This window comes from Harpia harpyja, chromosome 12 (genome assembly GCF_026419915.1).
Source record: "Harpia harpyja isolate bHarHar1 chromosome 12, bHarHar1 primary haplotype, whole genome shotgun sequence".
NCBI lineage: Eukaryota > Metazoa > Chordata > Aves > Accipitriformes > Accipitridae > Harpia > Harpia harpyja.
Window position 1 is genome coordinate 11,995,720 of NC_068951.1, and position 27,430 is coordinate 12,023,149.

General features: G+C 44.6%; 1 protein-coding gene across 1 annotated transcript in view; it reads left to right on the top strand.

Annotated features, from left to right (window-relative positions):
* Positions 1-27,430, top strand: part of GALNT17 (polypeptide N-acetylgalactosaminyltransferase 17) — a 215,620-nt gene that overhangs the window by 169,298 nt on the left and 18,892 nt on the right. Inside the window, exon 7 of the mRNA XM_052804258.1 lies at positions 27,088-27,273. Within this exon, the coding sequence (XP_052660218.1) occupies positions 27,088-27,273 (186 nt within the window). The remainder of the gene's footprint in view (positions 1-27,087; positions 27,274-27,430) is intronic.

Consider the following 27,430-nt stretch of genomic DNA (forward strand, 5'->3'; position numbering starts at 1 on the left):
CGAAGAAGGGAAAGATGGAAATGGAGCAGAGTCTCTAACGCTGATAGCTGGGATGGAGGGAAGAGCAGCAGCACCACAGCTGGTGCTTACAAGAGAGGCTCTCGGTAACTGCTAAAGCTAATTACAGCACGTTTTTTTGGCTCAAAAGGATACTAGCAGATATTTTAAAGCTGTCCTAATACCTGGAGCACTGCTGAGAAAGCATAGCCCTAATGATGTGTTTGTTTATCCAGATTCTTCTGGTTGCTTCTGTCAAAGCAGCAATCCTGGTTGATGTGTCTGCTGTGTAGTCTCTCACATGCGTTACGTGGGTGTCCTACTGGAAATCACATCTTGTTTACTTGCCTTTAATAGACAATTAGGATGAAGTGTGTCCACAAAATGGATAAAGAAGTTAGCAAGTAAGAAAGTAAAATTATCCTTACCAGGGAAGACATCTGGAATGAGTGGCAGTCGTAAGTGTGTACCTGCACTGTGTATGGAAAATATTTTGACAGTTCAAACTGAAAGCAGGCTTTGGAGTTCGGACTTTTTTTTAATACACAGATTTTTTTTTTTTTAAAGAACTGCAGTGTGGAACATGGCTTTGATGCTTTAATGGAATCTAGAGAGCTCGATAATATGTTTCAGGTTTGGATAAAAGAGAGGAAAATTGCTTTAGCACTTTTATGCTCAAGAAAAACAAAGCCAAAATCATCCCTCTGTGATGTCTTATCTGTAATAATTTATCAGTGTGGTATCTAAGTGTAGCTTTGGTGGAGCTTGCTGAGACTTCTCAGCTCAGAGAGGAGATTCACGAAGACTGGTATGTACTCTGAGTTACTTTATATTGACCTTTTAAAAAAAAGAACAAAAATTAAAGAGAGGTCTAGGTGGATGGGTTGATTTTCAAGGATCATCAGCCCCATTGTTCATTGCAACATGCAGGAAGTCAAGCAAAGTTGGAAGGAGGCCTGTATGGGTGAACACGGAGCTCCTGACAAAACTCAAATACAAAAAAAATGTGCTATGGCTGAAAGCAGAGTCAGGTCACCCGGGGGAACCCAGATACTATCCAAGTGTGTGGGGATGGGATTGGGAAACCCAAAGCTTATTTGGAGTTGAATCTGGTGAAAGATGTGGAGGGCAACAACAAAAGCTTCTGTGGGTCTATCTGCAGTGGATGAAGGCCAGGGAAAATGTGGGTCTCCTGCTAGGTAGGGCAGGGGAACTAGAAAAGGTTGAGGTCTTCCATGCCACCTTCATCTTGGTCAGATTGGCCCTGAAGAACCCCAGGCCCCTGAGACCCCAAGGAAAGTCTGGAACAAGGAAGACTTGCCCCTGCTGGAGGAGGATCAGGTTAGGGAACATATAAACAAGCTGGACATACACAAGTCCATGGGGCCTGAGGGATGCACTCAAAAGTGCTGAGGGAGCTGTCTGATATCATTGCGAGGCCACTCAATTATCTTTGAAAGCTTGTGGCAGCTGGGAAAGGTGCCTGAGGACTGGAAGAGAGCAAATGTTACTCCTGTCTTCAAGAAGGGCAAGAAAGAGGATCCAGGGAATTACAGGCCAGTCAGCCTCAACTCCATCCCTGGGAAGGTGATGGAGCAACTAATCCTGGAAGCCATTTCCAAGTATCTGAAGGATAAAAAGGCAATTAGGAATAGTCCACATGGATTTACAAGGGGGAAATCATACGTCACCAACCCGATAGCCTTCTGTGATGTGGTGGCTGGCTCAGTGTAAGAGGAGATAGCAGTAGATGTTCATCTTGACATTAGCAAAGCTTTTGCTACTGCCTCCCATAACATCCTCATTGACAGACTGATGAGGTGCAAACTAGAGAAGTGAAGAGTGAGGTGCTGGGCTCAGACAGTTGTGACCAGGGGCACTAGCCCAGCTAGACTAAGGGGATTATATATTGTCATGAGACAGATCTATTTTTTCCAATGCTGGGCTTTCTAAGGGCAAATACATGCAATTGCATGGGGAGGTTGGCACAGTCCTCGCTTTGGCTGGGTCTCATCTGTGGTACATCCCTGCTCAGCAGCAACTTTCAGGTTCACTGAAGGTACCTCAGGAAAGACAGACAGACAGCGCTGCCCAGCTCAGCTGGATTGAGTTGTGACAATAAAGACTTCAAAACAGCGTGGCAGTACACTGGCAAACAAGTGTTTACGTAGCACTGAGATTCAATCTTCAAATTCCCCCAGTTGCTTTAGCCACTGCTAATTCTGTTCTGTATGATTTTCAGCAAGGAGCCCTATTAACTCAGGCTGTGTACAGTGCCTTCATAAAATTGAACAACAGAAATCAATCTTTTCCCTTTCATCTCTGTTCCTGTGTTGCTTCTAAGCAATAGCTTTGTAGGTTTTTGCCCTTTTTAGCATGCCAAGCATTTCCCCCATCTCTTTATCTTCTTTTTTTCCTTTATGTCCTTATCCTTCTTCCTGAGACAGCCTCATCTGCAGGGACCACTGTGCTGCAGAGGCAGAACAGCTAGTCTGAGGAGGTTTAAGAAAATAGCTATCTGAAGATTAAGCAGAGATGGCAAGCAGCCGGCTCTAGTTTTATCTGCTTTTGCTCCCTGTTAATTACCATTGGAGAGAAAAAGGGGTTTTATGTTTCCAGTGATGGGGAGCTGATAACTTGTGTAATCTTACAGTCTCAGTTGTTCCAGTCTCATGACTCACATTGCAAAGGAAAAAAACGTGTCTAAAAGATCATATGAGATAGCCGCCAAACAGCTTCTTTCTTTAGGCCAAGCTTCCGCCCCTCATTCCCAGGATAAAATTAAGCCAAAGACGCAAGTTGTCATGCCAGCCGCAAGTGCTGCAGTCCATAAGCTGTGGGTGTGGGTCAGACATCCTCCGAGATGATTTCTTGCTGGCTCTTTCTGTCTGTGGAGCAGCCCCGTCAGTCCCTGTTCGTGCCCGTGATGCCTTGCCAGGCATGGGACAGGAGATTCCTGATGGGGGCACAGTTTTGCCCCATGCTACCTCTTGCAATGATATATGTTAATTTCGGAAGTTGACTTTAGACCTGAAGCCTTTCTGGCTAGCCCCAGGGTGTGAGCGGAGCTGTGTGTCAGCAGTTAGTGCTTTGGGACCATGTTGGGTGGGTTGTGCTCGTGCAGACTGTTTCTGCAGCAAGGTGCAGGAAGCGTTTGCTCTCCTTTTCCCTCTGCTTTAGAGGTACCCCATTGAAAGGATACGTGGACACTTGCTGCACACAGGTCTTTTCCTTTTCAGCTGCTGGTAAAAATTTCTGCTGGAAGGAGCTAAGGAATTTCTTCCCCCTCTTGTAGCCATTTGCACTGAATTATTTTTACGAAGGAGAAATAATGATTTGCAGATGGCAGCAGCAGAGTCCTCTAAGAATGTGCCTTTCATTTTGGATATGCCTTTTTACCATGGTTTGAAGCCAGTAGATTTAAGAGTTGGAGTGAAATCACATGAGGCTGAGTGGAAACTGCCAGACATGATCTGCCCTGCTCCAGATTTTCGATTCCTCCTTCACTTTGGTGGGCTCTTGTCACAGGAGACTATCAGTAAGTGCCCAGCCTGCCCCTGAATTTGTCTTTCTCAGCTGCAGACCTCAGCAAGGGGACTTCAGTGGGGTGGTGCCTAAGGGAAACCATACAGTAACGTGAACCATGGATTACCAGTTTGTCCTTTAAGACTTGGGGTTCATTATTCTGTTTTTTCAATCTTCTGATTATCCCGGTTCCTACCAGTTCTTGCAATCCTTGAGTGAGTCACCACTTCAGTTTTAAAGATGTTTTCTTCCAGTGTTAGCCTGCGTGTTTCCTGCTGTTTTAAGATTCGATTTTATTTTATTGCATAGATGAGCTCAGAAACCTACACTCGTTTGGCCAGCAGTGGCCATGACAGCGTGAACCTCATCATGACTGTATTTGTGCAGTGCTTGGGTTTGTTCCTGTACTTACTGTAGGTATAATAACACGTGTATAACAGTCCTCGGGTTGCGTGCGCCGAACATTTGCAGCTCAATTCCTTGCTCTTGCAGCAAGCAGAAGTCTCTTCCATGGCACAGCGACACTGCAAGTGGGATTTGTTGCACTGAAACAGAGTTGGGTAGAAATTAGATATTTAGTAGCCTAACTAGTGCTGGAGGGGAGCTGGGTACTCCTGCAGGTGCAATTCATCCTCTGACAGTGCCCGTCCCTCTCCATCGACAGCAGGGGAAGCCTTGGTGACCGACCAGCAGGGACGAGGTGCCTTTCTTGTGAGCAGCTAACAGCAAACCAAAGTGAGCCTTGCTTAAAACTTAGTCCAGTAAATCACTGCTTTCGGAAGCAATTTGCAAAGAGGAGGTGTGGTTGCGGGGGGGAGGAGGGAGGCGTAGGCTGGGTGGGCTCCCCAGCGAAGGTGCTACTGCAGCATGTGCTGCCACGTGCATCCCGGGGGGGCATGGCACACACGTGGTCCTCCACAGGACGGGCTGCACATCCTCAGCCATAGTGTGGCTGTGTCCGCCCTGCAAAGGTGAAGGCTTTTTTTTTTAAGCTAATCTCTTTATTCTGCTTAATAAGGACCTAATAACAGCTTGAGCTTCTTTCTGGTGACTAAATATTTCAGTCCTTATTCAATGTCTGGTGAGGTTTGTAGGAATTTTTTATTGATTTTGATGGTCGTTGTCTTAGGCCTAAAATATGCTGCTCCAACGAGACACACATAGAAGCACACTGGTCTCCAGAGAGCCAAGAGCATGGGGATGCCAACCCCGACCAAAGCTCTTCCTAAATAATCCCATGTGTGGATGAGCTGTATAATACCCATCTCACCTATCTTGAAATGTCTTTCTGTGTCCGGCCCCACATCTGGGCTATCTCTGCAGATCAGAGAGAGACAGGTGCCTTTTGAGGGGTGATTCATTGCACCCTGACATCGATGGGTAAAGCTCTTTGTGGAGGTGCCTCTCTTTCTGCATGGGTTTGGGAAAAACATAGGTGATGAGCTTGGGTTAGAGATCTTGCTATTAAAAGCCTGGGAGGGGAAGAGATGCTCCCTGCTAAAATCTTTTTTTCCTGCTTTAATGCAAAACCAAATGTAGGACGAAAGACTGGAGCTAAATAAGAATAACATAGACTGGCCTTGAATTTCAGGAAGGATCTGCCAACAGTGGGACACCACGTGCAAGTAGGCTGGTTGGCTCAATGACTGCTTCAGACTTTGCACAGCCGTGACTGCAGGGTTAAGGCTCCCAGTTTAGGTTGTTAACTCAAATCCAGCACTAGATTAAAGCTGTCATGGTAGTCATGGCCCTTGCTGCAGCTGTGATTGAGCAGGATGTGCCTTTGCTTTGCAGCTGTGGCACTTCACAGCTCGTGTATGGAGATCATCTGTCCGTGAGTCCTGTGCTAACTTGGGCAGGCCACAGTATTGGCTTCAGCCAGCCCCTCCCAACTGCTGCCAGATCTCTGCTACGTCCTGATCTTCCAGCTTAGGAAGATGAATAGTGTTATTCTTGCCGATGCAAAAAAAAAAAAAAAGCTATGAACTGGTTCTGAAAGTATTTGACTTGCCGAAAGCTTTTCAGTACTTTCTTTCCAGAGCAGGAAGGGAAAAGCAGAAAAAGAATGGTTTTCAGCTTTTTTTTCCTTTTTTGGTGTGTGAAAAATTTGGGATTTGGTTTTCATTTAGAAAATGCAAAAAGGGAAACACTACCAGTGTGAAAATGAAATACAGCAATAGGTTTTGGTCAAAGCAAAGCGCTTTCAAGAAAAACAGCAACTACAATACCATTGTCCTAAGAAATTGTTGCTGCCTTTTGGAAGGAGTTAAATACTGCTTAATTGTTGATCAGCAGATAGTGTGGGGTACGACCCCTGACAATGCATAAATTAATTGCTACCTTTAAACAGTACATTTGCTTAACAGCTGCTATTAGTTCATTTTAAGAGATTTTACAGATCTGGGACTAAAACCAAGTCCCTCTGCCATCATCACAAGATGCCATTGGCAGCATCAAGGCTTTGGCGGCACTTTGTGCGAACGCACGTGACCCAGTAATATATGATCTTAACACAGATGAAATTAAATCCTGTCTCTCTGCTATGTGTATGGACCTTAAGAGAAATAAAAAGCAGCTGGTGTTAGACTGACTTGCCACCAACACTGCTGACTGAGGGGTTAATTGCTGGCATGGTTGTATGGGTTTGGCGAGGAGCATCTGTACTTAAATGTTGTGTGTGTTTTCTCCTAGTGCTGCCCATAATTCAGTGCAGTGGCAGGTCAAACCTGAGGAGCTCCATGAGAGCAGGGTCTGTGTTTCTGTTCTGCTCAGGTGCCCTTATCTGGGACTGGTGAGAATGAAAAGGAATTTCCAAATTGCAGTATTTTTCATGGAAATGGAGTTCCTGGTACCTGGCAAGCCTGCCCCAACTGGGCTGTGGCTCCTTGGTTCGATTTCTGCTGGGGATCTCTGTGCCTGCCCCATTCTTGCTGAAGCCAGGCTGGGCTTGGACTCCTGGCTGGCACAAAGCCTAGAGCAAGGCTGGGGTTTAGGCAGCGGATTGCCCCAAACACCTTCAGCAAGGTTTTCTTACAGCAAGAGGGTGTTGGAGAACCAGAGAGCGCATTGGTCTCTGGGAAGCTGAGTCATCTTTCTCTGGTGAAGGCATCTATCTCAAAAGTAATTATACCGAGATGAAGACAGTCAGCGACAAGCTCTGTACCAGCAGTTTGAGTTCAGATTCTCATTTCATGCCGCAGAAGGATGAGTAATTCTAAATAGCTCTAAAGACGTTTAAAAGCACCCTAACCATGACAGACAGAATATAGCAAATGAGAACAAGGTAAGTTATTATATGCTTTGTGAGCATATACAAAGCCCTATTATCACTAGTACACTGATATACACGTTATCATTGTGTGTGTGTACCTGTAATGTGCTTCTCTGGTGCGAGGCAGGTTTGGTGACACCAAGCCTGATCTTTTCTTTCCCCAGCAGTGCTGAAGGCTTAGGCAGGCTTATCAACTCTGTGCTGGGTAAGGTAGTGATGAAAATAGATATGCAGCTGCTCCATCATGGTGCTGTCGGCAGGAAACTGCTTATTCAAAAATACAGGGGAACCATTTGATGATGGAAGGAGAATCTTGCTCTCTACCCTCAGACAGAAAGCTAAAAATACATAGAAATGCCAAGGAGGCAGGAGGAAAACCCCAGCCTTTCCTTATCTGGGCTATCCACGGCAATAAGGAAGATGTGAACATCCAGGCAGGCTTTTTCTCTGCTTCCAGCATGATGTGCATAACTGTGCTTAACGGTGTGCTAGAGCTCGCTCATTTACAGGAAAGATCAATGAGTGGCTTCTAGTTAAACTAATGAAGCAGAGCTGAGAGGCACTTTTCAGACCCAGAGCCTCGGAGGAGCAGATCCTTTTGCACCTGAATGCATCTTTTTAATTAAAAAAAAGTTTTGCCAGCATACTCTGATTGAAATCTCAGCCCTGGTTAGGTAATGATGGCATTGGCATCTCCCAAACGAACCGCTGCTGAGTTTGGCGTGTGGGACCACGCTTAAGGCTGATTTAAAGCCTATCGAAGTGGATGGAAGCATTTCCATTTTCCTTTAGGGACTTGGCTCACACTTTACAAGTGTAATTTGAAGTGGAGCCAGAACGTGGCCCAGGCTTCATTTTAGAGGGAATTTGGTTGAAAGCTTTTCATTGCTTTAAGGTCTGCAGTGACTTTAAGGCTGCCCAGTGACTTACGGTAAAATAAAATTAAATAAAATATCTTAACATGCTGGTATGACTTGCAAAACCATGAAGAGCATTGGAGCAGCCCTTCTCCTGCATGACCTCGCTAGAGCAGAGGGACACATAAAAGGCAACCTCTGCTCAGCCTCCGAGGCTGCAACAATGGGCATTTTTTCCAGCAGACCGTTCAGAAAAACTTGGTGACAGCAATCTGGGAGCAATCAAGGTAGGATCTTCTGATTTTATGCTTTGTTTCCATTTCTTGTGGTTTTGTGTGTTTACAGGGAATTGCTATATTTGTCATTTTAAACTCCTATCAAACCCAGGAATGCTGATGAATTAGGCGCTAATAACAATTGGTGTTGAAACCTAAACAAATGAGTGAGAAGTGAGTCATAATGTCGTCATGACCTGAAGACACAGCGCTGCTCATTGTCTCTTTTCTTCTGCATTGTTCACTTTATACGTTCTGGTTTCCAAAACTCATTATTTCCGTTTGGGTTTTGAAATGCATTTGAAATGCAAACTGAAAAGTTTCCAAAACTGAAGTTAAAAAATGCTCTGGTTAATGAGAATGTTTTGTTTCACTAAATCTGAATTTTTTCTCCATTCACAGCTTTCATTTTTATTGTAATTTATTATTAATTTTGAACTTAATGCAAAACCAAAAATACAGACAGTCTCCATTCTGATGAGCTCTAAATGAGGCTTGATCTATTATCTTGAAATGCTACATTTCCTTTTTGGCAGAATTTCATTAAAATCACCATATTCCAAATTTTTAAAGAAAAAGTTTTTAGATGCTTTTGACTCATCTCTGTTTTCAGACATAGCCAGACCTTTATATGCTGAATTCACAGCAAATACCCGTGAGGTAAAAGTGCAAGAACAGAGCGGGGCACTTCACATCTGTGTACTTTGTATTTGTGGTGCAGTAGAGTCTCCCAGAGCAAAACATAGTGCATGTGTATCATAGATGTGTTCTTGAAAACATGTCCTGTGCTGCTGCTTTGGGTTTTGTAGCCTCTGTCATGCATTTGAAAGGAATAAAACAGAAGTAGCTGCTTCAGCAGAAAGGTTATTAGTGCTGGTGCGCCCTTGAATGGCAAGCCTCATATTTGGAGGCAAAAGCTGAAATGAGATATTTTCTCTTTTATGATTTTGTCTGTGGAGAAAATCCTTTTAATCTCAATTTAATGAAACCTGGCTCAAGGTGTGTAAGTGACGGTGAGTGCTTGGAAGAGGCAGGAGTAAAGCTTGAAGTGGGCTCCGAAGCAAGATGAATCTCTTCTTTAGAAGAGGCAGAATTTGGAATGTGGCTGGGTAACCACCATACACTTATTTGTTTATAAGTACGTGATGCTTCATTTAGATGAATGGCTTGGGAAATAATTCATATACATGGCGGAAACTGTGGCAGAATAAATTAGCTCAGTGACAGTTACATCAGCAGCACCCATCTTTTTCGGTCTCTCAGACCAAAATAACTGAGAAACAGTCTGGCCTTGTTAAATTGTTTACTGTTAACAGGCAATGTCAATTGTTTACTGTTAATGGGTGATGTCTTTCATCCTTCTGCACTCCTGATAAATGACAGGGATTGCTTGTTCCACAGCACAGCCTTTCTCCAGATACAGCGTTTTGAATATGGTGGTGAGAGTGCTGGTGTAAGAGCACCCACCCATCCCACCTAGGTGACACCAGGCTCTTCTGGGACTTGCTCTTGTACTTCATTGGTGCTTTGCAAAAGTCCATGAGCCACCAGAAGGCCCTATGCAACAGGCCCCATTGCCCTTCCCATCCCTGGTGTGCCAGCATGTCGTAACAGGTGACTTTCAATATATTAGGCCAGCTGAGAGAGGAAGGAGGAATGTCCCCTCCATGGACCAGGGCCATCTCAGAAGCTGTGGTGCCCTGGCCTGAACTAGATGTATAGCTAAGCAGATGTGTACCATGAACTTGGCCAGATGGGTGGATGACATCATGAAGAACTTTAAACTTGCTGATTTTTGAATATATAATATCTGATGGCAAAAATTATTTTGTCTACACATGGTAGAATGATTAATACAGGCTGTTGATTTCCGATTGCGGAAGCCTACCTCACTGTCCCTTGCTGGGAGCTGTCATGAATACTTGAGAAGCAGCAGTGCTTTTGCTGGGTTTCTGTCCTGGTCCAAAACAAAGCACTTCTTGCCTCTGGGTGTTGATGCTGGCAAAGTCCTGTAGATGTATGACATGCAGCCCAGCCTTGGGAAGTCCTCTTCTGCTGAATTGCTTCATTGTAGAGGCAGAGCATGGCCAAACACAACAGGACTGCCCTGTGATGGTGCAGGTGATATTGTACCATCCCAACTGCAGCCACACCACAGAAGCTCCTGTTTGTCCATTTTCTCCTATGCATCCTTCCTCTTGAAACTCTCGCTCTTCATCTTCTTCCCATGAAACCACATGGCCCACATCTTCTCAGCTGCTCTCCAGAGACAGCTGATGTGGAGGAGCTGTTGTAAGCACGCAGTGAAACCCAGCTGCGTCAGCCAGCCCTCTAGTAAGAGAGCTGCCTATATGAAAGAAGAAATTCATGCTCTTCCCTGGACTCTGCTCTCTGGCTGTAATTGAGGGACAGGAGAGCAATTTGCCTCCTAAGCAGCCTGGCTTCCTTCCCTGCCTGCTCCAGTTAGTCCTCCCCAATCTTGGAGCTGCTGGAAGGAGAAGGGATGGAGGAAATGGCTTTCCCACAGGACACTGAGTCCACAGCACAGATGTGTAATAAAATGAAAAAATGGTCTTCTGTCCAGGCAATTGCAGCAGAGGTGCTCTGGCCTCATGTAGCAAAACCGCTGAGGAGCAAAGCCCCCAGAGTCAGCCTGTGCTCAGCAGTCCAGAGCTTTGCTGCTTCTCTTAGAGGCCAAAGAAAAAAGAGGGAAGGTTTTTAGAGAGACCAGCCTTTCTCCATGAGACGGCATGTCCTACTCCAGTCAAAGGATAACAAGTATGTTTTTTTACAAAAAACTATCCCTTCTTTGTTGGTGCCAGCTCAAGCTCAGCATAAGCAGTCTCACATGGCTGAGGAGGACAGCAACCCTATGTACTGGGATCGTCTTGAATCCCATAGAGCCCCATCAGATTAAATACCATCAGAGCCCTCTTCTGGCAATGGCCAGAAGCAAATTAGTTGGAGAGGGATGGGAAATAAAAGCACAGATTGTGATGTTCAAGATGTATCATGGTCATGACATGCAAGAGCCCTGGCCTGGCTTTTGCAGACACTTGGAAACAGTGAGCTGCTCTCCCCATGGCTACTCCTGGAAAAAAATACAAAATTAAATCTTCAGAGGATTATTGAATACAAAGACTCCACCTCTTGCACAGGCAGTCCTTAAGCCACAGATTACCTGAAGCTGGGAAGGACATGGGGACAAGTATCACCATGTGCTTGCCCTGTTCTTCATTCTCATCCATGATAACGAGGACAGGGTTGCCATTGGAGAGGCCGGCCTTAGTGTGTGTACAAATGTTGTCGTAATCTTTACACGGCACAGATAAGGCATGTGTCCCTGCAGAACACAGCGCAGAAGATGTGATTTTCCCACTGGGGAGGCACTGTTGGACTCTGTGCTTCTGAGACCATGGGAGCCTGCAGTCGTGGGATGCTCCGGTTGATAAAGATGCCTGGAGTCAACCAAAGAGGAAGAGAGAGAAAAAGTGCAGTCAGACTACGTGACCCAGTGGTTGCTCTCTGTCTGTCTTATCAGATGTGTGTTGTACTCCCGGTGCTGCCTGCAGCCTTTGCAGGATGCCCAGCATTGGCTTTTTGAATGCCTGGTGCTCTGGGCATTCATAATGTTTCTGAGATGTCCACAGCCAGAGTGGTGTGGACTATGAGGAAATGGGTGGGAATGCATGTGGCAGGTGGATGCCACCACATGGGGTAGCCTAAAGTGCAGTCTAATTTTGGCAGACTTGGAAAATAGCAATTTTGACTTAAAGACAGATTTCTACAGTGAGAGTCTGTTTTGTGTGCTGTTCCAGACTTCAGCTGAAAAAGTAGAATTATTCTCCCTGGAAATGTCTGATTAGAATATAATCACCATTTTCATACTTCTTGGTGCTTTTTGAGGCTCTCAGTTACAGGGAATGGTAATTGGTTTATTTGTGTTAGAATAAAATATCCGAGTATGTGTGTTCGTAAGTATGTATACATATAAATAAATGAAAACATTAATTGTTTTTATCAACATGCTTCATTGGGAAAAAAAATTCCTATGAGCTTTTTTTATAGCTCTCTAATAGCTATTCGGGTGACAATCTGTCTGAAACCAGCATTGTGGGATTGTATCACTTCTACCGCAGTTATTTCTAATTGGCAAATCAAGGATAAGAGTAGTCAGGGAAGAACAGATAAGGACTATGCTTCTGTTATTAAATTGCAATCTCGAAACTGGCCTGTGCTGAGTGAAATGTAGTGCCGCTAACCAGGCTTGCAGTACCTTTTGCAGGGATTTAGGGCATCATTATTCTACAGAGTTTTTTTCTTTTTTCTTGAGGAGTAAATTAATTAGTGATTTTATAAAGGGATGTAATAGGAAAATAGAAACAAATGGATATTAGGTGATCTTAAACAACAACTATGCATTTGGGGACTTAGAATTGAAATTCTTAAAATCTATTACATATTTGGTGAGACTTTTATACATAACAGGACGAGGGAAAGCACGGAGTGTGGTGTAAGCATAGTAGTATCAAATGAATAAACAGTATCCTGTCAGATAAACACAAGAAAGTCTTACTGTTGTATGGTTTTACCACTATCTCTATTCTGCACATTTCGTGCAAAAAAAATAATGCTAGTTCCTTTTGTAAATAAATTAATGAACTGAGTCTATGACCCATTCAGAGGTGTTTTGGTTTGCTTTGATCCAAAGACTTCAGATGAAGCTCCTGCAGCTGAGCTGTAGAGCATTTTGGGAAATGACTATTCTCACCAACTTCCAGCACAATTTTAATTCACTTGAGAAATTTGACTGTTCAGAATAACAGTGCTTTTATTGCATGTCGGAATTCCTTAAGGTTTATCCTTCGACACTTGGCAATATGCCTGTGTTGCCCAACTCTTTTCTTCTGATTCAACTTCTCTGTTATAACTTTACTGAAGCTCTTTGATCAGCTGAATTAGAGACTGACCTTTAAAAGACTACTAACCATGTCTTTCTTCTCCACCAGCCTGTTGTTCTTACAGATCCCAGCCACAGTTCAGGTCCTTGTGTGCTATTTGCTATGTGGACAAAAAGGAATATATACCCTGATCCATCTCACCTGTGTTTAGCTGTCTAGTCTAGCAGAATCACACAGTGGATGGTCCCATCTCCTCCATGCTCTAAGGAACCTAGAGACCATCTCAGAATGGGTTTTCAGGCTGGTACCTGTGGAGACTGGCTGTCCAGGAATTATTTTACAGTGTCTATGAATAGGGTAAGAAAAAAAAAGTTCTTACATGATGCACAATAATCTAACTTGGAGAAGTTTCTGAAGGGATCTTCTAAACTGGAAAATTTCACGGGACTCAGAGATCAGAAACATCTGAAAACCACCATAGTAGACATTTAAGTTTAAAATATCCCTGAAAGTCCTGCTGTACAAAATAATTCCTTATATTTGAGTACCTTGAATGGGCCTCAGCTGAGGTTAGACTGCCACTGCACTAGGAGCCATCTGCATATGTTGTGACAGCCTCTCTTCTCATGTGATTGTATCTCAGTTAGACTACATGAGTTGTAAAAGGAGAGAACAAAGGTAGATAGCACAGAAATAACTTGTCAAGATGCTCAGTGGAAGAACCAAGACAGTATTTCACGCTTTCTCTACCCTAGCCCAGTGGCGTCCTCACTGTGACCTCTAAACATCTGTCTTAAGCATCTCTGCAGAGGAATTGTATAATAATTCGGGCTAGAAGGGGCTCTTGGAGGGCTGTAGTCCACTTCCAGCTCAAAGCTGGCCAAGCTTCAGAGTTGGATCAGCTTTTCCAGGAACTTGCCCAGTCAAGGATAGAGAACAGAGGCTCCACAACCTCTTGTGGTCCCACTTGTGCGTCCTGGCTGTGGGAGGTGAGCATAGGGAAGGCATATTTCCCTGTTCACATTAATATAAATAGTTTGAAATCAAAACAGTTACAGAACCAGACCTCACTGTAAGGTGTATGTAGGAGGGAGGACCGCAGCCCAGGGATGCTCACGGCCATGCACCCAGCCAGCTGGCATTGTAGGGGCAGAGGGGCTATGGCTCTCCTACCCACCCCTCTGCTCCCCAGGGTACTTCTTGGACTACATAGTATGTACATCTGCAGGGGAAAAATAAGGAATTTGGGATATTTCAGGTTTTTCCTAAGCACAAACAAACGCCTAAACACCAAAGTGGTTGTGTGTCTGTGTGTTTTATCTTTTGCATAAAGCTCCTGCTTGGACCCGTCAAGCGCAGCCTTATGTGTGATTGTTTTACAGCAATTTTGTATGCGTAGCTTAACCTTCAGCCAACGTTCAGGGCAGTGGCCAGACACCATGCCAGCATGGAGACTCACCTAGCTGTCCCTTCTGGGAAGGATGAATCAAAACAGGATCCTGATATAGGAGCTTGTTCCGCCTTTTCTGCAGCACAGCAGCCAGGTAACGCCTGAGTCATCTGGGGACAGCGCAGAGCTAACGCTTCATTTGGGTCTCAGTGCCATTAAATTACACTGAAGAGGTGCAATATAGAGCACAACAGCCAGCCAGCGTTTGCTTCATGAAAAATCATTAGTTGTGATGCTCTGCAAAATGGCGTCCGTGCTGTGACCAGACCCCAAGATAAGCAGAAGGAAATGAAGGAGATACTTTATGGCTGGCTTTTCAGGAGTGGGGGAGCATTGAAATGTGCTCCTCGGGAATGGGGTGTCAGCTGTCACAAGCTAACGGAGTCTGCAAACAGCAGAGGTAGGATTTCAAAACCACTTTGATCTCTGCCCTGGCAGTTTGGTCCCATGGGTCAAAGGAGGAATTTGCAATGTGGATTGTAAGAGGACTTAATGTGAAGCAAGATGCTTTCTGGGCAGCCATGAAGGACACTTTCCTACTGTAGCGGTGGGATACGTGAGCACGACTGATGCCCACTTGGCAGTAGGCAGAGGTGGATATGGCTGTGCTGGGGAAGGGTTACTGCTGCTCTTCTGGATGTTAATGTCATCTCAGATCTCCTAATGGAGCTGCAATCAAAAGTACTCTTGTTCCAGTGGGTTGGGTCACCCTAAATAGTACAATAGTAAGTATGTTCTGCCTTCATTGGTTTTGGTTGAGTTAGGTTTAGGGAGGGCTCAGGCAAGCAGGTTTGCCAGCAGATCTGGAGTATTTTCTTAAGGTACCCTGTGATTCTTTAATTATTGTAAATAATCCAAACATGTAAGTTCACTGTAGATAGGGAAAAGTGTGAATTGACCAAGATACATTTGCCTTTTTCATGCCACCAACTGTCGTGGTTTAACCCCAGCCAGCAGCTAAACACCACGCAGCCGCTCACTCACTCCCCCCCACTCAGTGGGATGGGGGAGAAAATCGGGAAAAGAAGCAAAACCCGTGGGTTGAGATAAGAACGGTTTAATAGAACAGAAAAGAAGAAACTAATAATGATAATGATAACACTAATAAAATGACAACAGCAATAATGAAAGGATTGGAATGTACAAATGATGCACAGTGCAATTGCTCACCACCCGCCGACCGACACCCAGCCAGTCCCCGAGCGGCGAATCCCTGCCCCCCCCCACTTCCCCGTTCCTAAACTGGATGGGACGTCACATGGTATGGAATACACCGTTGGCCAGTTTGGGTCAGGTGCCCTGGCTGTGTCCTGTGCCAACTTCTTGTGCCCCTCCAGCTTTCTCAATGGCTGGGCATGAGAAGCTGAAAAATCCTTGACATTAGTCTAAACACTACTGAGCAACAACTGAAAACATCAGTGTTATCAACATTCTTCACATACTGAACTCAAAACATAGCACTGTACCAGCTACTAGGAAGACAGTTAACTCTATCCCAGCTGAAACCAGGACACCAACACAAGGCCCTTTGTAACGTGGAGGACATAACAGGCGGGTGTGCAGATGTGTCCATGACATCAAAACCATGTGAATCCTTTCTGCATTTGACACAAAGGTATTGCTGTTGCTGGTTAGACAGAGAGGCTGAAATCCTGGCTCTGGGAAGGACAATGGGAGTTGTGCTGCTCATCTTGGGGAGGGCAGGACTTAATATCCAAACAAGGCTTTGATCAAGACTAGCTTGTACAGGAGTAGTGTTAATACTATTATTAATAAAAATAGGAATGCAACTCTGTTTTTAAACAGTGCTGTGTATAACAGGAGGAAGAAAACCATTTGCATCGGACATATTTTTGCTTCCATCCCTTCCAAATCTGTCCCCACTGACTGCACAGCCTCGATCCTCTTGGCTATCGCTTTTGTGCAGTAGTTGAAGGGTTGAATTTCTGGCTGCTGTGAGCAAGTTCAAGTCCTCTGAAGTCAGTGGCCTTGTACCCGAAGTATGCCTACATCAAGGAAATGCTGTGGTCTTTATTAAACCAACATCTAATGGTGAGTATGACCCCTGGCCGCTTGCTCTGGAAACTTTTGAAGATGAAAGAGAGTCCAGGCGGATGGCCACCAAGGTAGTTCGATGGTCTTGGAGTGTTTCATAGATAGATCAAGCAGCTGTGCCACAGTTATCACCTTAAATGCTGCTCCCAAAGACAGGGCTTCCAAATTTAAAATCACAGCTCCAGCTCAGTGGCTGATGGGAAACGTTTCAGGAGTTGGCCAGACTTGAAGGAGTGATGTTCCACAGATGATGGTGCCTACCATGTTGAGAAGAGCAGCTGTTAGGAGGTTATTATCTTAGAGAGCCTTTGCACAATGCTTTACCTGCACATGTACCAGAATTTTAACATCGGGTTTTAGTGGAAGTTGAAGGCTGACTGTGACAATCAGTTATCAGTGGTTTTGCTGATGATAGCTTCAGAGCCACAGCAATTGCTCAGGCTTCAAACTTTCATACTTGCTTTGAGTTGCAAAGTATTCTTTATTTCAAACTATGAGATGGCTCCACTGAAGAGGGGATTTTAACACTGCCAGAGAAAATAAGCATATGGCAGAGTGAATGGCAAAAATAGGATAGAGCTGCCCTGGTCTCTAACCATCTGGTTTGGACCTTAGTTTTGACATTCAAACTTGCATACACTAAGTCCATCTGCAGCAGACTTTGTGCTGGGAAGAGGAGTGTGCTGGGCAGTAGCACACAACAGCCCACAGGTGAGGATCTGTCCTCGGTAAAATGGGCAGATACTTTTTCCCCTCTAAAACAAGGGCCAGAAGACAGCTAGGTTCCAAATTTCACTTGCCCTGCCTGAGCTGCCTATAGGTCATTACTGAAGTGACAGTCAGGTGTCTGGGCAGCGCAGCATCGCTCTTTGTTTTGGCAGGACCAAGAAAACAGGTTTTGCGCTGGTTCCCTCCAACACTTCTGGACATCAGTTCTGAGCATTTCCTCCTGTTTAACCCATGATCAACTAAAATACAGCAATAAAATTCAGAATGGAGCATTTTTCAAAGGAATGGGTATAACTGTGGTTCAGACACATCCAGCTCCCTCTGCCTGGGCGACGGCTGGATGGCAGAGCAGGCTCCATGCGCTGGGGACGGGCAGGACCCTTTGAAGCCCCTCCTAAGAAGAACAAGATCTTAAGCTAAGGTAGAGAGCCTTAGATACACCTGACAGTTTGTTTCAACACTGTTGTTCAGAATCCTTTGCAAGCATAATGAATAAGAAAGAATGTGGCAAAAACATCGGAGAGCTTTGGAAACGTTGTCAGTCTGGCTTTGAGCACTGACAAGGCATAAAATACCTTGTGTGTGTACATGCCTGTATGTACTCATAGGCATTCGCACCAAATAATAGACACACACAGACACCACATACGTTTCCTCCCTCTATATTTGCATGCTCTAGTTTTAAACTCATTAGCTGCTCTTTTTGATGAGTTACTTGAGCAGTTTTCTGCAGAGAGGATAGGCTGAGTCACATTCAATCGTATCTATCTATGAACATCTATGGAGGAGCTCGGCTTCCTTCCAGCGCCTTCCCCATCAGGGTCTGATGAGAGGGTATCTATAATTACAGATCACAAAAGGCGCAGTCGTGATGTGCTGGAGTTAAGAGGACTGGAAAGAGCTCAGCGGAGCCGGGGTGCTGTCAGCTCAGGAGCTGCTCTATCACGCGCCTGTCTCTCTCTGCATAAATAATTCTGTTTCAGAACTGCCTCTTATGGTTAAAATGATACATGGCACCTTTACCCCTCCTCCTGCCACTCCACATGTGGAATCGTGTTAGTCTGAAGAACCGTCTACAGATAATTTTCTCTAAAGGCTTTTTTGCATGAAAAATAGATATAAAATCTGTTGAACTATTTATGCTATTTTATTTTTACAGCTTTGACAGAAATGGTAATAGAAAAATGAGAACAAGATCCTTCTGGTACATTACTGGCAATAAAATAATAAAAAAAAAGAGCAACCTCCAAGCAGTTAAGGGTCAAATCCCACAGGTAATTTCTGAACTACAAGCGTATAAAGCCCAGCATGTTCTTCTTCTGAAAGGGCTTACAGGTATTGTTGATGCTGTTTTTAAGGCACTTGTCTTTTATGAGTCTGTAATAATCTTTGCATTATGCTATTACAACATAATCAGGAACTTGTCATGCTGCCAAGACTGATCAGATAACATCAGAGCACTGAGGAATTTTAGTACTAGACTTATTAGGAGAGACACAGATTTACAGCATGATAGTTGCAAACCACTTCAGCGCATAACTGGAGCTTTGTGGGTCTCAGCTGCATGGGAGCTGGTGATGCAAATTTTGGCTCCAGCTCCAGCCAAGGCTGGGAGTTCAGGTGTGAGAGCATCTTTCCAGTTTCACCAAGCATTTGCGAGATGTGGATTTAAAAATACTCTGTTCCTCTTGTTAAAAAAAAAAAAAAAACAAAAACAACTTTTGAAAGTGCTAAAATGACAAAGCTACAGTCATTCTGGTTGCTATAGTTTAATTTTGCAGCAACTAAAGTATCAGTACCGATGCACTGAGAAGCAAAATGCTTCTTTTCAGCAGTTTTTCCAAGCCAAGAGGATGCAGACATTTGTCGTTACAGCTAATCCTCCCCGTGCTGTGCTTCGTGATCGGAGTCTTTTAAGTGTAGCTTCCCACCAAGCCCGTTCTTATGTATCTTATCTGGTGATAAAGTCAAATCAATACCTATTGTAGCCAGGAATGATGCACTATTTAGAACAGGTTGCATTGCATTTGTTGGAGCAGCACAGCATAAATTTTTCATTGGAAAAGCCTCCAGTTTGAGCAAACACAATTGCGGTGTGTATGTATGATTCTCCTTGAACTGTGGCAGCGCGGAGAAATCACTGCTTTGCATTGACGTGAAGCTTGCTTTATTCTAATGTCTCCAATATGTCAAATGTTAAACTATTTATGTTCCTTGCTGAGTTAAGAGGGTGAAACCTGTGGCTATTACCCAGTATTGCTGTAGGTTAGAATTTGTGGAGTGAATTGTGCACCTGAGTTCCACTCTTATTTGGCATTTTTAAGTGACCATTTAAAGGAATGAATTTAGTAGTCTTAGCAGGAAAGGTAAGATATTTGGACAGTGGACAATCTGTTATTGGTCTGGCACAAGATAGACAGGAACCTGTCCAAAGTGGTATCATCCATGAGCATAAAATGGGAGAAAAGGAATGCCAAAAAGAAAAAGAATTTATTGTTTTTAATGTAGTATTACCCTCTCCTCCGACTTCCATTCTCTGCTTGAATGGACATGATCTGAGATGGTCAGGTTAGGACATGGTCCACTGAAAATGCCATGTTCTAAGGAGATGGCACATGAGTACCACACCTGATCTGGCTGCTTGGCCCTGATCCTCGCGGAAAGGTTTTCCATGGCCTTATGACAGAGAAAAGAAAACTACAGGTTTAGCAACGAAATTCCTTTTCCCGTTTCAGCTGCAGGATGCCGAGTCTCTTTTGCTTCTTCATAGAGGTTTCCAAGATAATTTATTAGTTGTTAGGATGAAGTTGTGTTGAGATTTCCAACAAGATGGTCTCTGTTGGGTCCATCAGTGCAGATGTTGTCCCTGCCCACGTGGTGTTGCCGCCTTCTGAGATCAGCGTACCGGAGGGTTTGTCCCTCCTCATGCTTAGAAGTGCTTCACCATCTGGTTGGTCTGGTCTTGGCTATGGATAGAACACTGCACCTTTGCTGGATCTATAGCAAAATGGCCTCAAAGGTGGCACATTCACTGCTTTTGTATAAATTCTTATACAGCCAGTCCTCCCTTGATGTGATCTGTGAAAAATCCACATATCCAAATTAAAAAGCAATCCTCTTCAAGGAGTGCTTGTGTCCACCTGCAGAGAGCATGAATACTATATTCCACTGCGGTGGAAGTAAAAAGTTCCTGAAGAGAACTGATTTTCCTTCTCTCTTTTTCCCCGTCTGTATGTGGTTTCTTAACTCACCTTCATGTAATTCAACTTAACGTTTTTATTGAAGTTCTTGCTGTGATTGTTACAGGAGATAGTGGTATTCACAATAGCACGAAGGAGCACTTCAATGAGGATACAGATTGTAACATATATATAAGTATATATAAAAATATAAAATATTATCCAGCTTGCTGTGTGTGAGAGTTATGCAGCTTCTGATTGTCGCCCATAAACAGCCATCAGCTAACAATGTGGAGGTGTTTGTTTACCAGAATTTGGATTTAACAGGCCTGCTGTGGTATGTGTCTCTCACCACTACATTACATGAGCCTTGTGCCAGGGAAATAAAGGTACTACTGGTAAGTTATATTTGTAACCGTATTTGTAAACCATAAGGGTTTCTAGAGGAAGTGAGGCCAACACACCACCTTTGCTCTGTGCTGAGCATGCTTAAATAACAGGCAGATACTGCATTACTTCTCTCTTCAAGAGGGATTTTAAGCGTAAGGGGTGGTTGCTCCAAAACCGCGGTATGTTTACTTCTCCTTGCACAAGCCGTTGCTGTGGGAATCCTTGACCCCACTGCCTGGGGCATGAGGAATTTGGCTTGGGCTGCCCTGCCCCACATTGGTATTGCCTGCTCAAGTCTCGTCCCCGCTGTCATGGAGCACCCGTGTCCCGCCGGAGAGCAGCAGTGGCCGTGCTTTGGGCACGAGGGATTACAGAGGTTTGGGGGAGCGACTTCTTCAAGCCATTCCTTACCCCTTTGCTGCTCTGGTATCTTGGGCAGCAGGACGTGGCAGTGTGAGCTTGGCCCTGGGGACGTCCTCCCATGGTGTCCTGCAGGGACGTGGGATGGAGCATGGCCAAAGCGGAAAGAGAAAGGATAGAAACTGCTTCAGCTACGTAGCTGGAGATGTATCTGTATGTGTTGTTTCTTCTGACAAAAAGAATAACTTGGAGTGATACCGTCTCTCAGAACTATACAAGGGAGCATGTGGAGAAATGATTATTTCTTTGCCTTTTTTGCTGTTTCTCAATTTTATTATTTAGGTCTTTGTTCTGATACATTCCTTATTATTTTAGCTGCCCTGGGTAATTGTATTTTTCCCTTAGCTTAGGAAGTTACTTTTAAAAGAAAGGAGGGGGGCGAAGATAAGGCAAAGCTGTTAAATGGGAAATCTATTGCTAATTAAGGCATGGTTTTGCTAATCGCCTTAGAAATGAAGTTATCAGCTGAAAAAGCCTGGAGTTTGTGTAATGAAAGTTAGGAGTGGGTTTTTTACCCCGTTTCCTTCTGTCACAATACATTCAGAGATTAAAAGTTTACCTCACAGACTCATCTTGACACATTGGACATGATGTCACTTTGCATTAACTGCAGGCAGGCTCGAGCTGTTCTAGGATATATTTCAGTCTGAATAGTTAAAATTTGGCAAAGTTATAAGCAACTAAAGTCAGGATCCTTTAATGGGAGCTGTCAGTGTTCATCATAGATGTCACACCACACTCCAGCTAGAGCACTGCATCCAGGACCCAAGGTAGTCACTGTCCCTTCTTTTTTTTTTTTTATTATTATTGTTATTAATGACATCCCAGGGATGAGGAGGAAGCACAGCATTATATAAGGCAGCGGCCCAGGGGCACCAGTAGTACGGTTTTTCATCTGGAGATGCTGATGGTTGAGAGGAGAAGGTGCTGTGCTGGGGCAGGGCACCATCCTGGCACTCTGCCAGCTCAAAGGAGGCAAGGGACCAGCCCCGGTTTTGTCTCTGATTTTGCAGAAGTCCTTCCTTCTCTCTTTCTCTGATGTTGGCTTTCTTTGTGCAAAAAACAGATGGTGAGCCCGAATTCTCTTGTATGGCTTGCAGCAGCGTGAAGAGAAGTGGGACATACAAGTTATTCTGACATCCCAGGGGAAGCAGCCCCTGCGTCAGTATTTTCTGATGAAAATATTCTCAAGTTAATAATTTTATCTTCGGCTTCCCTGCCAGTGGGCACCATGGCATAGCAAGGACTGCTCGCATAAGGCTGGGGAGAGGAACAAGGTTTTCTTAATATTTGTGCATTAAACCTCGGTTTTCAAAATTAATTTTTTCTCCCATTCTTTTGCTAGAGGTGCAGCCGTGCCTTCCCCTGTGTGTGTCCTTTGCTGCTCAGTGGGTGGTGGGTGGACTTCAATGTTGCTGCACCTGCACCCAAGGGAGGGAGCCCTGAGGGGCCCCTGCTCCATGGGGTGAGTGGAGGGGGACAGCACACGGTGGAGGAAGCAGCTCTGACCTGCCAGAGAGGATGGGGTGGGACAAGGCAGCAGCTCCCCTTGCTCAGCAGCATCCTCCTGCTTGCCCCAAGTGTCAACCAAACACGTCTTCCGGGCTGCTCCCTCCAAGCAAACCAGACCTGTAAAGCACTAATGGCACCGGCACCGCCAACCTCAAGGCATGAGCTTGGCCAGCCCCTCCAACGCGTATTTCTAGCCCCACTCGACTGGGGAGCGCAGACGATGCCTTGAGCCTGGCGTAGCACAGGACGGGCTTTCAGCACCCTCCTGGGTGGTGGATCTCCTCTGGGTCACCCTTTTCTGCCTGGCTGGCTCCTTTGACATTAGGCAGATTGCCAAAAGCCCTTTTGTTTACATAATGCTTCTTGGGAGTAATCGCTGGCACTGGCAGACAGAAGCAAAGCAAATTGATAGCTGCAGTATATTTTTGAGGGCAAAGGGGATCATGGACAGTAATTGTTCTTAACTGCATAACACTTGGAAAATGGTTTCTGTGGCTGCTGCAATGAGCTGGTCAAGCGAATTGGGATTTTCTCGCTGTCTCTATTAGATGCACAAAGGACCATCAGTACGCTATGTTTTGTGAGCAGTCTTCCATTTTCCCTCCATTACTAGGAATGCAGTAACTGCAGGGGATGTGCACTTCCCCAGGCAATGCCAGGGTGCCTCCTCCCTCAGCTCGCTCGCGGTCCCGTCTAACAGGCCTGGTCACCATTGCTTTCCAGGATGCTCCCAAATGCTGCCGTTACTTGTGTCCTAGCTGAATGAAGGACGTGTCCGAGGAATGAAGACATATAGAGTGCTCCATAAGAGCACTGTAAAAACAGCTTCGATATTGCAAATGGAGGCCCGAAGGCTGATGGCAGAGGAGGTGCTGATGCCTTGGCTGGTAGGTACGCGTGCACAAGAGAGGTACCTGGACCTCCCTTGAAGCTCACTAGCCATATTGCATCGTGCCAAATCTGCTTCCCATTTTGGGTTATCCCCAGTGCAGGTCACTGTGATGCCAGCTGTTTCACAAATGCTTTCGCACACCCATGACACCTTCGTGCATCTGAAGGGTGTTTAGAAAGCAAGGTTGGGTAACCCCATCGCTGGAGCATGGCGATGAAGTCTCATGCTAACCAAAGTTTGCCTCCCATATGTGCAAAAGCTTCTAGAAAGTAGATGGCCGATGCAGTTTCAGCTGTACTTGGACATTTCACTGCTTGAGAGGAATTGCTGCTTTTCCATGCTGAATTCTTAGGACAGTCATATTTTGCTTGGAAAATAATTGCAAGTGTATTACCCACCAGCTTTCTGAAAAACACATCAAAGATCTCTGGGTGATGGATTTGTTTTCTGTTTGTTTCTCTGGGATTTCTTCACTAGAATTTCGTGTTAACTGGTTATTTATAAATCCAAGCATCTTTCTGTATGTTTGATTATTCCTGTGTGTAGACTGATGGAGAAGTTATTGAGTCACCGTCGTTTACTGGAGGAGAATGCTTCTATTTTTAATTCTGTATCTCTTGACGGGTGGATGAATGGCAAGCTAATAGTCATGTTGAAATCTGAATGTCAGAAAACAAGGGAGAAACTTGAGACTTGCTTGTCATATTTAACCTGCTGTGTTACATACTCTATCTTGAGTCTTTAAACATGGCTTTACATGCCATCCATGCATATTTTGTATAACAAAGTGGTCATGATTTCATCCTTTGTAGGAAGCAGTGTAAAAGACTCTGCCTTGTTAAATAGGCTAAACATTAATTAATTGCACAGAACCTTATTTTTCTGATTGGTCTTAATGTTGTGCTGGCTCTTGATTACCCATCTACTAAGAGGTAATTCTTCAAAGAATTAGTAGAAACAACATGTTGGACTGATTGTCCTGTTAATGCTGTTAGTTGCAGTAAATAGAGTATCTTAAGGGATTGTAGGTTTATTTGCTATGAACATGAAAAATCTACTTAATAGGAAGGTAATCTATTTGTTAAAGGTCTTTGATGGGACAAATGGCTGCTCAATAGGGACATAAATTAAGGTTCTTTGGGAACCTTCTGCCCTCAGGGTCTGAGTGCCACAGGGGTGAAGCTGCTGCAGGTTGGGGCATCAGGGCATCAGTGAGGTGATGACTTCCAGCCTTGTTGGGAGGATATTGGTCTGCAGAGCCCTTTTGGTTGCGGTGTCTCGCAGCTCATCTCACATTGGCACCAAGAGAACAAAGTCTGGGGCCTCTCTCTGGGCCATTCACCGCTCCACAGTCATGGTTATTGCAAGGATAAAGCATCACGCTTAGCTTGTAGGGCAAGTACACCTCATGCTTCATGGCCATGGAGGATGTCCCCTGGATTGCAGCCCTTGTGCTGTCACCTGTGGACCGGTTCACATGCATTTTTGTATGTCAGCGGGAACAGAAAGTCGTTGCCAGGCACATGGGAACAAGCAACATCTTCCTGGGGCCTGCGGTTCACTCCTCTACACTAAGGACAGCAATGCCAGGTGTGACTTGGCTGTTTCCCATGTAATAGGTCTCTTTGCTCCTGTTGTTACCAGCAAAAATGTTTATAAATGCCTTGTAAAAACAGTTAGACTTTTTAGTTTATAATGACAGTTTAGGCTTTATTTAGGAGATAGAAGTATGGTCTTTCCTTGCATAAGTGCCTTTTTTGAATTAAATTTTTATTGATCTCTCTGGAACTGGCTTGTGGATATGTATATAACCAATGCCCTTTGCACAATGCCCAACACTCTTTCTCTCTCAGGTTATTACAATATGTGCATTTCAAGTTAGTTTGTACAGACATTCCAGAAATCTAGGAAAGCTGTCTAGCATAAAGCCATGTGAATTATTTAACTGAAGCATGGAAAGGCAATAGTGCATCTTTACTGTTAGAGGCAAACTTGCTGGGAAATGACATTTTAATTACGTCATGGTTTTTACATTTTTAAAATAATTGTTCTGATCTCAAATCAGGGCAAAACCTAACAAATCCCAAAAACTACAAAACCAGGTGGTGCTGGGGATCTTCCAGGACTGGCAGGTTTATTCAGCGCTGTGGGTGAACCCAGCAGCTTTGGGAGCAGCCCAAGGGCAGAGCTCGATGCTCCTATTTCACCAAGACATTGAGAAACTAAAGAACTGAGCAGGCAAGAAATACAGGCAGTTTCTCTCGAACTAGTGCCTTGGGAATGTTCCTTTAAAAATATGTGTATTTTTCTTTAGAACTACCTTGTTCACTTCTTATTTGCTTTGCCAGCGTGTGGCCTGTTGCAAAATTTCGAGCAGACCTTGTGGACTTGGCTGGCCGGAGGCGAGCGTGGTTGCAGCTGGATAGGAGGGACAGGCATGTCCCTCGTCTCAGAGATCAGCTCTGAATTCGCTCTGGAGGCAAGCAATTGTATTTAAAAGTGTCCAGGAAGGTCAAACAGCAGAACAGGAGTAAGATGGGATTTTTTTGCTATGTGTTTATGCACCAGGTAATAAAATAGGGCTCTGATTTTTTGATGTGGGCTCTTATATTCTGCAGCAATCTAAGTGAGAACAGCATGAGTAGCAGGATTACCCCAAGGGAAGATGTTTCCCTGCTGTACTGCCCCTTACTCGTGTCACCTGGGCTTGGGATGTGCACGTGCCCAGCGCTGGGTGGGCTAAACCCACCGCTTAGAGATTAAAAGGGGCAGCTGATACAGCCAGGAGGGTCCCTGTGCTGCCGGGAGAGTGGATTGAGCAGGGTAAAATTTGGGGAACACAGATGGGATAAGAAGTGGTGAGTCTGGAAGAGATCCCAGAAATGATGGGTGTTATAACAACTGTGCAAAATGATAATGTGGAACAGACTGCAAAACAGGCGAAACTGGGATTATTAGGCCTGTTTGGCATATGTGTTTGTAACGATTGCCTGGTGCCTGGTGTCCTGTATACGCATCTTTAATTAAGATAAATAACTTCTTGGTGAAGACAAACGGGGAGAGAAGAACCAAGGTATGGCAAGTCTTTCTGCAAATTCCCTTTCTGTGTGATAAAAAGAAGATCTCAAAAGATTTTATTAAGTTGTAAACTGTGATTTAAGGGAATTTTAAACAGCATGTGAAAGAAAAATAATGAACAAGTGTTTTCAAGTGGGAGAAATCTGTCCCTGCCATATGTTTCACTGAGTCATCCCTTTTGCAGGAGGAGATCTTGCAAATGTTTCAACTATTCCAGTCGCTAATCCTTTTTATTTAGTAGCAACGTCACTGTAAACTCAGTACCGGATCCTACAACGCATTAATATCACTTGCTGGATATAGACCCGATCCCTCTAAAGTTGACATGTGTTTTGCTCTGGTTACAGGTTAAATTCTCCCTATGTGTCTCGCCGTTGAGCAAAGACCAAACCTGGCCATGCGTTTCCACTTGCCGGCTAGATGATGTGGTGCTCTGTGCTTGCCAGGATATTAGAGAAACCTCAAAACCCAATACTTCTTTCTCTTTGATTTACATGTGGACCCTTTGCATCACAGCAGAGCCCTGTGCTGACGGTGTTGTGTGGTTGTGTTGCAGGTGTGGCTGTGTGGTGGCAGCATGGAGGTCCTGCCCTGCTCCAGGGTGGCTCACATCGAGCGCAAGAAGAAGCCCTACAACAACAACATTGGCTTTTACACCAAGCGCAATGCTCTGCGGGTGGCTGAGGTGTGGATGGATGACTACAAATGGCACGTCTACATTGCATGGAACCTGCCGCTGGAGGTATGGCCATTGCACCCTATCCTAAGTCTTAATTTTATTGGGTTAAAAACTTGAATTATAGAGCATTTAGTGCCCCTGGGTGAAGCAGAGCCTTGAATACCCTGGGTTGCATCCCCAGCTGTGGAAGTCAGCAGAGCTCCCTCGGCTTTGATGGAGA